The 12,861-nt window shown below is 44.0% G+C and overlaps 1 protein-coding gene across 1 annotated transcript in view; it reads right to left on the bottom strand.

The window, feature by feature from the left end:
- Window positions 1-12,861, bottom strand: part of nyap2a (neuronal tyrosine-phosphorylated phosphoinositide-3-kinase adaptor 2a) — a 30,597-nt gene that overhangs the window by 13,571 nt on the left and 4,165 nt on the right. Inside the window, exon 3 of the mRNA XM_061216193.1 lies at window positions 3,254-3,558. Within this exon, the coding sequence (XP_061072177.1) occupies window positions 3,254-3,558 (305 nt within the window). The remainder of the gene's footprint in view (window positions 1-3,253; window positions 3,559-12,861) is intronic.

Below are 12,861 nucleotides of genomic sequence, written 5' to 3'. Positions count from 1 at the left end.
TGATGAATAGCACTGGCCACAGCAGGTAGGAACTGTTACATTGGGTGCATTTCTTTTAGGGGGTAGCTGCACTGTTGTGCAAGCACTGCTAATTCACGTGGACATTTTCAGTGGGATTTTCAGATGAGATTTTCAGCTATCTGTGTGAGTGCACTGTGTGTGTGTGAGTGTGCTATATATGTATGTGTGTGTCTGTGTGTGTGTGTGTGTGTGTGTGTTGTGTATGAGTGTGCTGTGAGTGTGTGCGTGTGTGTGTGTATGTGGCTGCAAGCACACAGAGGTGGGAGGGGAGGCAGGGGGGAACTAGTCAGTTGTGCTTCATGAATGAATTCTGCACTGAATAATTAGCTCACAATCAGAAGCTCCATATAATCCTATATCTCCCTCTCATTGACAAACATACAGATCTGTCCCTGGTGTCTTGCCCCTGATTGGTGGAGCTGTACGGAGGCGGTCCCGGGATGGTTTTGCATAACTTTGGGGGCCTACCCTGGATACGGCTGCTGTGACCCTAAGGAACGCCAGCTTGTTGACTGGCCTTCTACTCACAGCAAAATCGAGCAGAAGCACTCTGCCTCTCCCTCAGCACCCGCACCGAATGACAGAATGGGAGCATCTGCTCCGTACAGACAGAAGGTGCCGGAATATGTGCATACCTTCAGATGGCAGGTGAGGAGCTCTATGCATAGTCAGGCAGGATGTACTGGAGTCTGCTCCAACCTAGACAGCATTCTGCACATGAAGACTGACAGACGGTACTTGTGTCTGCTGGCAGGGAGATAGGGAGCTACAGCTCTGAGTGGAATCTCAGCCTGGCATACAATTAAAGGCATTCACTGAGAAGATGAGTCATGGAACAGGAACTTGCTCACTCAGAACCTTCTGAGTCCTGTGTGTGAGCTTCTGAGTACTGGTATCTGTACATTATTGTGTGTGGGCCGGCAGGTGGGGGGCTACATGTTCTATCACATCCTAAATATAGGTCCTGACAGGGTTATCTTGGAGTATCAACTGTCCAGAGGAGAACATTCAGGAAAAGGGGGGTGGCAGGGAGGGAAGGAAAGAGATGTCTTACAATTAGGATATTGAGTAAGATGACAGGTACAGGGCAGTGATTTTAGGCAGTATTTTAGCCTTCCTTGTTCACTGAAGACACAGCCATGAAGCCTTTGTGTCTGTGATTGACTGTGAGGCTTAGATGAATGTGTGGCAGAGTTGGTGGTTACAACAACGGTTTTTTGGTGAAGTGAAATAGCTGAGACTGCAGACTCAGGTGATCCATATGACTTTTCCCTGCAATGCACTGTGCGAGCACGCTGGCCTGAGTGTGTGTGCCTGTCACGATGGTCCTTGCCCTGGTCATAGCTCTCGTGTGTCAGAGCCGATGCTCCACGCATTCACCCTCGAGATGAAAGGCCTTGCAGTACCCTTTCTGGCCTCCGGGGGCAGCAGTTTATGAGCACAGAAAAGAGTGGATGTGCTCTGTGAGGGCACTATCTTTACTGGCAGGGAAAGGCAGTGAGGTAAGCCTCAACATTTTTTTTGTTTATTTAACCTTTATTTCAGTAGGACACCATTAAGTAAAAGTTTAACTAAAAAAAATGTTGGACAGGAAGATTCTGATATAAAATTAAATTGAAAGAACTGCATAAAAATGTAGACATCACAAGACCTGATTTAAAAAGTCATTCCTGACACTAGATCAGAACATTTCCTGTCAGCATTTAGATGGAACCCCCCCTCCCCTATCCGAGAGATTCAACTAAGATGAACCACATTCAGGATCTCTGTCAAAAAGAATATTTATCTAACCACATTCCACAGAATGGTTGTAAAACATCAATTTCAATGTGAATAAACATTAAGTTCCCTCTATAAAAGAAAAACTGAAAAACAGAGCTAGCCGAGTCCCGCAGGAAGGAACCACGTCATACAGCTGGAACAGAGAGGGTGAGAAAGAGAGTGAGAGAGAGGGTGAGAAAGGAGAGCATATGCATATAGATGACGCGCCTCTGATGAAGGGAACTCCTACGTTATACGATGCTTCAGTAAAAAGATTTATAACACAGCCATGCATGTCAGATTCCCCCTGGCTGTGAATTATTCAGCTTAGTGTCGGGTGGGGGGTGAGCAAGAGGAAAGCTGCTATAGTGAGAATATTATGGTCAGATTGTAGTGAATCTCTCTCTCTCGCTCTCTCTCTCTCATTCCTTATCACTCTCTCTTGCTCTCTTTCTCTCCCTCTCTCTCCCTCTTGATCCCACTCCCTCTCTCTCCCTCCCTTTCCCTCCCTCTCCCTTTCTCTCTCTCCTCATCCTGCTTTATCGCCCCCTCTCTACCGTTCCTCCCTCTCTCTCCCTCCCTCTCTCACTCTCTCTCACTCTCTCCCTCTTTCTCTCTTTCTCTCCCTCTCCCTCGGCTCTTTTCATGATCTATCACTTTGCCATTAAAGCAGGTCTTAAGCATTTTGCATTATGAAATTAATGTTAGCAAGGTCAACCAGTTTTGTGACATTTATTCCCTATGGCTGGCATTTTTATCCCTATAGAATTGGCCCCTGTGGTATGGCATTTTGTAGTTAACCAAGTCAAAAGTCAATGCCACAGATCAACGCAGTGACTGTGCTAGCTACAATTGTATGGAATGAGTAATATGTATATGTTTTGCCAGAAAATCAGTTTAGAAATGAAAAACACACAAACTGCTAATATTCTATAGCGTGAAAGAAAAACAGCTTCAATCATAAATTGGCCCACAAACAAGTTCAAACAAGGTCCAAAAATTATTTGATGGGCCGTAGCCTTCCCCTCTTGCCAACATGCATCAACAAAAGCAATGTTAGTGAGTTGCTCTCACTGGCCAGCGACTGTGCCTGCTCTGGACACAGTAAGGTATAGGCTTTGCTCCGGACACAGTAAGGTATAGGCTTTGCTCCGGACACAGTAAGGTATAGGCTTTGCTCCGGACACAGTAAGGTATAGGCTTTGCTCTGGACACAGTAAGGTATAGGCTTTTACATATGTGGGTTTAAACAGCACTACTCATTGTTCCACTGAGTTTTCTATAGAAACCCAGTAATCGTATTAAAGGAAAATGTGTCTTCTTGTATGGCTACTGATATATTCCTGATGACAAATTATATAGAGGAACAAACAAAACCCACCATGCGACAGCCAGGCCGGCCAGTGTGACCCGGAGCTCAGGAGCCCCGCGGACAGAGGAGCCGGTAGGGGCACCAGGCACACGGACTCACCATCGGACTTGTCCAGCTCTTTTCCGGCCCTGCCCCCGGTGGAGCCGGCGTTCACCGTCTCGGAGGAGAAGCTGAGCTTGGTGTTGGGGTCCCTGCGGGGTTTGGGGGGGGGCTGCTTGCGGGAGTTGGAGCAGCTGTCCTCGTCCCCGCCGCCCACGGAGTGCAGGGACTGCGAGCGCACGGAAAACCCCGCCCCGCACGGGTGGGGCAGCCGGTCCTGCGGGGCGGGCATGGTCATGAAGCCCATGCGGAAGTGTTTCCCCGGATACCCGCCGTCCGTCCCCCGGGCAACGTCCTCGCCAATCCTGCCCAGACGAGAGAAAGGGTCCTCAATACAGCCCCTCTGGGATCGTCAACTGCATTTAAATATGATACCGAACACATTATAAATAACGGATTGTTAAATATAATGTGATAATTGCGGCTCTTTGAGTATCTGTTTGGGATCTCTTCTGTTGTGTTTCACACCCTCAGTGGAGCACTTGTGCAATACTCGAGCAGGTACTTTACCTGAATTGCTACAATAAATATCAAGCATTGTGCTTAATAAATAAATAAATAATAATCTGTGTGATTTGCCCTCGGATAAAGGCATCTCAAATAGATAATGTGTTTCATGGTCGCAGTCATCATTTTATGAAGCAGATAAAATAATACTGGTTGAAGTCATGGAATAGCAAACATGTAACAACAGCCTTTAATTTATTATATAGGATGAAATAATACTTCCATTATTTAATTCCTTCACAAGTTTCATTTGGTCTTCAGCTCTTTTCATGAATAGCTGTGTAACCTCTTGTAACTTTTTGACCATATTTGCATAAAATGTAATAAGTAAAGATTTGACATTTCTTATTGTGGAGCTTAGGCAGCACGGAGGAACGCCTCACAGCAAGGAGGTCCGGGGTTCAAATCCCAGTCGGACGGGCCTCTCTGTGTGGAGTTTGCATATTCTCCTCGTGTTTGCGTGGGTTTCCTCTCACAGTCTAAATTGTCCGTGGGTATGAGTGTGTGAGTGAGTGGTGTGTGTACCCTACGATGGACTGGCGACCTGTCCAGGGTGTATTCCTGCCTTTCGCCCAATGTATGCTGGGATAGGCTCCAGCCGCCCTGCGACCCTGTTCAGGATAAGCGGGTTCAGATAATGGATGGACGGATGGATGTTGTGCAGCTTGCATTTTTGCTTAAGGAGCAGTTTAAATATGTACATCGACTAACGACAGATCCTGCTACTGATGTACTGCGCATGTGAGTAAAAGTATAAGTGAGGATAATAGGACCCAACATTATGTACAGGCAGTCCAAAACTTAAGAGCATGAGGTCAGAACCAGTTTACTTTCATTGTCGCTTGATCATAACCCTGAATGACTGACCCCTGAACGTCCCAATAGAAGACCTGCCTCCCTCTACTAGCGTCCTGCAGACATAACAGGGCCTCAGCCTGTGATTAGCATGGAGGGGCAGTTGAAATTCTAATCGCTAGGATTGGAAATCGAGAAGGAGCCAATTTCCCCAGACTGGCCAGAGTGCAGTACATCAGCAGAACCGTGATTAAATGGATGCCCAGCCCCTCTTTATGCGGAGGCTGTCCCTGCTTGGCTGGACAAAATGAGATTAAGAGGAACACCCGGCCAATAAAATACATTCTCCATAATTAGCATTTGTGTCGGGCAGATGCCTTTGTCTGCGAGTGTGTAGCGGGGTGCACCCTCGCCCGCACATGCAGAGGGGGAGGTGCGGTAATGGAGTAAAGACCTCCGTTACCCGCTAATGATCAGTGTGCTATTACTGCCACTCAACCCAGAAAAGTCTGTGTTAGTCACATTGATTTTTACTTCACCCAGAGCAGAATGTCTGACTGTATTTTCTTTTATTCCGATAGCATACTTCCATTGTAAGGCATCTTCATTTGCTCACTGTAAGACACTTTGAGGCTGCTATGAAATGAAAGGTTCTCTATTTATTATTATTATTATTATCATTAGTATCATCTGTATTTCACTGTGATGCACAAAATATAATACTCATGGTGCATTAACTCAGGTTGTAAATATATCCCAGCAGAAAGCTGTGATATACTCTGTGAGTAACAGTGTCCTTCCTGCGCTTCATGCTGTCATCAGCAGCACTGGTGTGGGGGACGGCGTGTCATTGAGGCTGTCAGCGTATCTGAGTCCCGTCAGGACATCAGACCCATTTAATCAGGCCCTCTGAGTAAGTACACTAAACCAACCCCCGTGACTGACAGTGGGCGCGAAGCCAAGTGCTCTGACAAAGCTCACTAAACCAAGTACTCTGCTGAAGCACAATAAAGCAAGTTCTCGACAAAGCACAATAAACCATATTCTCTGACAAAGCACACTAAGTGAAATACTTTGAATCAGTACTGGGCCAAACACTGTGGAAATGGGCGCTAAGCCAAGTACTCTAACAAAATGAAACGAAATACATTGAAAAGGTGTACAAACCTCAGACAAAGCACACTCAGCCAAGTACTCAGGCAAAGCTCACTAAAACAAGTATTCTGGCGAAGCACACTAAATGTAGTACTGAACTAAATTATGTGACAATAGATGCTAATCCAAGACTCCATCTAATGAATTACACTGAACAAAGCCATCTGAAAATGTTCAACCTTCTCTGAAGGACACAAAAAACTTTTGATAACAAATAGTAGTCAAAGACATCTGATGAAGCACATCACTGAAAAATTCACCATTTTCGTGCAGGGAATACAGAATATTGCCATATGAACTTTTCCAGCTAGTGGCTTGCTCAAACAACTACAGGCTATCCATTATTTAATTGGGTTCATAGATTTCACACTTGCCAATGCCAATAACTGTAGCATGGACTGGCATCTATCAGATACTCTAAGGAGCTATAGGAGTAGGTCAAAAAATTAACCAGAAGGGTACTGTACAGGTCTGGCTCCCTAGCCAGGGAAGCTAGCTAACTTTTCATATGTAGCTAGTTATCTAAGAAAAGTGGAGAAATTATTATGTTCTGTTAACCGATCCCACCCCTGCAGTAATCAATCACCATATTATCTTCCCCTGCACTTATATTGTCTTCTTACCAACTAACAGTGTTGATAATGAACACAAGGAGGAGAAAGAAATCTATCTGAATGTTTTCCACTTGGTCCACTTAATCCAGATATGTGTCCATGTTATCTGAAACCATGGCTGTCTGATGCATTTTTATATGACTAGCGCAGTTCCGGTACTTTGTCTTAAACAAAATGGAGGAACTGGAATGACTGGTGCGAATGTGGCTATGCAGAGCGCTGTGCTTTTGAAGTTTGTTTTTCAGCACATCCAGGCAGTGATGAGAAACAGCAGGAGACTTCACACTCCATTACCTCCTAACCTCATTTGCCTCTTCACAGAGAGACAGACTCCACACTGTTTCACATAAAAATACAGAGAAGAGGGGGAAGAAAGCAAGCAAGAAAGCGAAAGATATGAAGGAATATGAGGATGTGGGAGGCTAACTACTTCAATATAGCGTGAGTGGTTGTCACTGTTACTGAGATGGAATTACTGACATCTTTATCACATGAACTGCATCAAATATGGCAACAATTTATCACCTACAGAATGGCAGCGTTATCTGTCTGGTCAGTTTTACACCTGAGGGTGATACCACTTACTTTACAATAGCTACCGTTTAGCCACCAATGCGCACATTTAGATGTCATTTGTGTGTTTAGTTGCATTGACCCAGAACTCTGAATATTTGGCGTGAAGGCTAGCTAGTAGGCTACTGTACCTAGCTGAGATGTCAACATCACTTTCATTACGAATAATTAGAAGTATTGTGTTTACAGTCTTTGTCAAAAATTGCAGTAAAATGCATCAGCTGTGATTTGCTATGGTTGTAGTGCTACTGTATGTGTTCATCCAAACAGGAAGTGTTGGGAGCTAAGGAATTAGGCTATCGTTCTGGATTCCTGTGATGGGCAAAGGTACCTGATGTTCATACCACACTTTTACAATCAGTCTTCATGTGATGCAAATGCCACATAGTTATAGTTACATTAGTTCCCACAATACTCCACAAGAGGCAACACACATCCTTACTGACAGAGAATGATGCCACCCTCTGCTTCAGACATAAACCACAGACTCTAGTTCTGAAAGACACTATGATAAGAGGCTTCACGCTGTTCTTGAAAGACACACCTCACATGGAAGAGGATATAACCTGAGGGTTATTAGATATTCTGTATACACATGCAATTTACAGCATGCCATGGGGTTTAAGCAGTGAGGAAATGCAGAAGTAAAGGTTAAAGAACTGTTATTTAAGAGATGATGAAAAGGTGAGAAAATAAAGTGCGAGTGTAAAATGAACATGGCAGGCGACATCAATCTGTGAGGGCTGGGAGTATCCAGCACGCCTAGCTAAATTCATTCCCATTTCAGCTGAGCTTGCAGGCTGGCTAGAGCAGGGGAATGATGGGGAAAGCTGGCAGGGGGGACTTAACCACCCATAGCCTTCTGCTGACTCTGCCTCTTACAGTCTTCCATAGGAAGAGGTGAGTTTACGGGTGAGCTAACAAATATCAATACTTTTTCCAGCACGAAACTAAATAAATATGCATTGGGATCAAAGGCTTTAATCCTGTTCTCAACCACCAAAGGTCACCTGCCCACCCATTTATCCCCAGTTCAGAGCTCAGTGTACATTTTAATATGTGGGAGCAGGATTAAATAGCACTTTAAATTTCTGCACCAACTGGTTATATCATGATATTCATTGGAAATCAGAAAGAACATGCTGTAATGTCATGTAGGTACACCTATGTAGTCTGTTTGTCCTGGTCGACAGGAGAAGGCATGTGACTGACACGTTAATCCTCCCTCGTATCAGGTCAGTGACTAGCCGCAGATTCTCCATATTGTGCACCCCATGGGATTCTGGGTAAGCCAGCTGTGGAGCCCGTTGTCTTATCAAAACAAAGGTTTTAGAGCTCGTTTAGAGCATTGCATGTGCACGTGATTACCTTCCCCCCCCCAGCTCCCTTCGCCTGCAGCGCCAAAACAGTTCCCACCAGGACAATAGGAGAACACTGTCAGGCTCAATGCTAGCCAGCTGTGCACATGATTCTCCCAACACGTGTTAATTATAAATGTGGCTATTTTTGTAAACCCCATTGTATTACTGAGAGTGAATGCATAATTTGAATTTGCATGCATGTGAGTGTTTGTGTTGTGTGTGCAAGTTGTGTGTTAGTGTGGATGTAGTATGTGGATGTCAGTCTTAAAGGGTACATGTATATGTGTGTAAGTTGTGTGTTTGTGTGCATACCCATGTGCATACCTGTGTATGTGAGTAGTGTGTGTTGTGTGTGGACCATGTGTATATCTGTGTATGTATGTGTTGTGTGTACCATGTGCATATCTGTGTATGTCAGTATGTGTTGTGTATGTGCCATGTGCATGTCTGTGTATGTGAGTGTGTGTTGTGTGTGTACCATGTGCATACCTGTGTATGTATGTGTTGTGTATGTACCATGTGCATGTCTGTGTATGTCAGTATGTGTTGTGTGTGTACCATGTGCATGTCTGTGTATGTGAGTGTGTGTTGTGTGTGTACCATGTGCATACCTGTGTATGTATGTGTTGTGTATGTACCATGTGCATGTCTGTGTATGTGAGTATGTGTTGTGTGTGTACCATGTGCATGTCTGTGTATGTGAGTGTGTGTTGTGTGTGTACCATGTGCATACCTGTGTATGTATGTGTTGTGTATGTACCATGTGCATGTCTGTGTATGTCAGTATGTGTTGTGTGTGTACCATGTGCATGTCTGTGTATGTGAGTGTGTGTTGTGTATGTGCCGTGTGCATACCTGTGTATGTGAGTGTGTGTTGTGTGTGTACCATGTGCATACCTGTGTATGTGAGTGTGTGTTGTGTGTGTACCATGTGCATATCTGTGTATGTGAGTGTGTGTGTACCATGTGGCTCCATCCTGGATAAACAGCAACAGTGCAGCGAAAGGAGGGAGGAGACTCATTGGTCAGAGGCTGAAATCTGCCTGGCAACAGGACCCCACAAACCAGACACAAAGGCTGTCATAACTGAGCAGCACACACCGAGCGATGGCTGTGAGGGACCCCCCCACCCCAAACAGCACAGCACAGATGCTGTGTTTTCACTGTGTGAGGGAGGAACATAGCCAAGTGGAACCTACGCAAATATATACACAAAAAGCATCCATTTTCCGAATGTATCATCATTCCAAATTTTGCTCATTTTCTGCATTCAGTTTGTCTTATTTTCATTGTTAAGCCATTATGTCTTTTTGTAATCTCACATTTTTCTGTTTACAGTTTCACAGGTGAAGGCAAGAAATGCCTGGATTGGTGTGGTTAGCTGCAATGACAGAACCTGTTTGGGGAGAGACAAGTGTTCTGAACTAACTAACTTTAACTAAATCAAATTTTCTCAAAATATATTTAAAAAAATATGAAATATATATCCAAATACTGTACATTCAACCATTCCAAATACCTTCAATTTGTAAATCATATATTTTCAAATATTTTCATGAAAAATTATTATCAAGTGATTTAAATATATATTTGGCCATGGTCTGGTCAACGCAGATACCTCTTTATATGTAAAGTACTGGTCTGGACCCAAAAACTAAAAAACCCCAAGTCAACAGAGCCCCACTGAACAGTGAACCCCAACACTATGAACCCCAGGCTGACCCTATTGCAGAGAGAACACCCTTCTGAGCACGCTCAGTGCAGCTGGATTTACGGCAGGGCCGAAGCCATCGGCTGGCTGTTTGTGCGAGGGATGATAGTTTGATTTATTGCGGATCTCTACTCACTACTCAGATGTGATTATAGCAGATTGCACCTCGCTGCCCCACTCTGGATTACAGATGGGGGCAGCTCAGGTTTATCTTACCTTAGCCTGACATCTCGCACCTATATTTCAGCATCTCATGTCTGCACAGTCCTCTCCTTCTTTGTGACTGGTCTCAGGAGTCTGTCACTTTCAGTAGAAACAGTGCTAAAATGCAGCTGCACTGTGCCGTTTGTGCCAGACAGAGAAATTATGGTCAATCGTCGAAGCTAAGTAATTGATATAGCTGGACAGGAAAATTGACAGAGCTGGGAATGGTATATACTACAGCCCACACCCAGGCCAAGTCTGTGCCAGTGATGTGCAGAGAGATAATTATACATCTTTGTAGGTTTGCCTAGGAGGAGAAAAAAATTTGTCACATAAGACTGTCAGGCTGAAATATACAATGTCAATGGTTGCATTTTGTCAGTTGCATCTTTGCCAGAAGAAACATTATAAACAGTTGGTAGAACTACAGGTGTGCATGTTTATAGGTGTGTGGAAATCTGAGTGGTGCCCAATTGCAGTATCTTCCAATAATAGGGCTGAAAGGTCAAAATAGGCAAACCGCAAAACAGTGACCTGAGAAAACTGAAAGAGTGTTGAATCAATATTATAAGAGTTAGCTGTATATTCTGAAAGGTTAGCCAGGGACAGAGTGCCCCTCTCACTTTATCCATCCGCAGAAGCACATAAACATGTGCGCCATTTAACAACGTCAGACTACATTCTCTAAATCAAATACAACTTGTCAGAAATGCATATTTGCAGTGTTTCTTCACCTAGTTTATGACTTTATCCATAATAAATTCCATTATAAACAGTACATACTGTATTCATTGGCTAAAGCTAGTATGTACTGAAACAATTCAAATTGAAGTAAGTTCAACAATACAACAGCAATACATCCCCAAGCATCCTGCCGGTTGGTTACAAGCCTCTCTTCCAGTCTAACTGCCATTCTCACAAACATTTCCCATACCCAGTGTGTCAAGTCCCTGGCCTCCTTATTCTTATGGGTATTGAACTCTGAGGGTGGGAGCCTTGTGTTTGTGCTGAGAGGCAGTGCCGGAGGCTGGGCACTCTGAATGGGGAGCGGGTTTAAATAGAGAGCGGGTTTAAATAGAGAGTGTGGGGTTAATAAGGAGAGAGGAGAGGGTGAGCACTCGACAATAAGTGGGGTTAATGAGGGGAAAGAGAGGATGAGCGTTAGAAGAGGTGTGAGATTAATGGGAAAGGGGGGATTGGTATGTGCTGAAAGAGGAGTGGGGTTAATGAGGGTTGATAGGAGGTTCTATGTTCTGGAAAAAGGGGGTTTCGGCAGGCTTTGAAGCAAGGGGAGACGCTGTGGGTCTTTTCTAAAGGAAATCAATCCTTTATTTCACTCTCATGATTAGAGCTTTCAGGGTCGGCGCTGGGAAATTCATGTTGGAGAGCGTGGAATAAGCGATCCCAGCGGTGTATCGATCACAGAGAGGGGAAGTGGAAAGAGAAATGGAGAGAGAGGGGAAGAAAGAAACGGAAAAGGCTCCAGGAAACTGAAAGGAAATGAGAGGCGGTTTTGCTCCTGAATGACCTTGAGACCTGGAACAACCTTAATCATGTGTATCCATTTATTTCAGTAATTGATTGATGGATTGATTTAACCTGATGGTGGTTTCTTATAAAATCCATGTTTTCTTTTACAGATTACACACAGATGCTAACCGAAAAGCACGCTATCTGAGGATTCGTGGTTGGGCGTAGGGTGCTGCGGAAATGGAACGCTGTTGCCAGAGAAGCTGCTGGCACATTTAGAGAGGCACTTCAGCAGTGGCACAGATGCACCCACTTCACTGAGGAGTGCATGAGATAGGATGAAATGGGGAACAAACTAATCTGGGCCACAAAGACACGATCAGATGGCAAAGGACTCGTTGCACCTGTGCTTAACCAACTATCCGTTTAGAAACAACAAAATGTCCCTATGCCTGGTAAATATTAGTGGATCTGGATAATTTAAAACAGTACTATTGCTCGGTGCCATTGGCTCATAAACTATCCAATATATTAACTTAAATACCCACTGCATTTCCTAAACTTTACAAATGTGTTTTTTACCTCACAATCCAGCAATATGAATTAGGCTATTAGGTACTATCACTGAATGATAAATTTGCAAACGTGGTGATTGGAGTCTGGAGCAGCTTTCTAAAGTTATTTCACTAGATTAGCTGAGACAGACTTGTTCATTTACAACACAGCCATAACTACTCACTGCTCAATTAGATAATTAGACTTCTTTCAAAACGTACAGTGGGAGGGCAGTATGCAGGAAGTCCCTCCCCATTCCACAGCAGCTGTGGTACCTGATTGGCTAAGTGGATCAATAATCGCTGGGCAGAATGGAAGTGAATGGCCTGATGTGAGCAGCAGCTCTGTGCCTCTCACTGTGATCTCAACTCAGTGAGTTCTCTATTTCTTACTGTAATCTGAGCTCAGTGAGTTCTCTATTTCTTACTGTAATCTGAGCTCAGTGAGTTCTCTATTTCTTACTGTAATCTGAGCTCAGTGAGTTCTCTATTTCTTACTGTAATCGGAGCTCAGTGAGTTATCTATGCCATATAAATATAAATGCCAATAATGTAATCTATCTCACTGTAATCTCAGTTCAGTCAGTTCTCTATCTCTCACTGTAACCTCAGCTCAGTCAGTTCTCTATCTCTCTCTGTAATGTAATGTTCTTTGGGTCAGTAC

This window comes from Conger conger, chromosome 13 (assembly GCF_963514075.1).
Source record: "Conger conger chromosome 13, fConCon1.1, whole genome shotgun sequence".
Taxonomy (NCBI): domain Eukaryota; kingdom Metazoa; phylum Chordata; class Actinopteri; order Anguilliformes; family Congridae; genus Conger; species Conger conger.
Note: the sequence above shows the minus strand (reverse complement) of the source record. Positions and strands in the feature narration are given on the sequence as shown.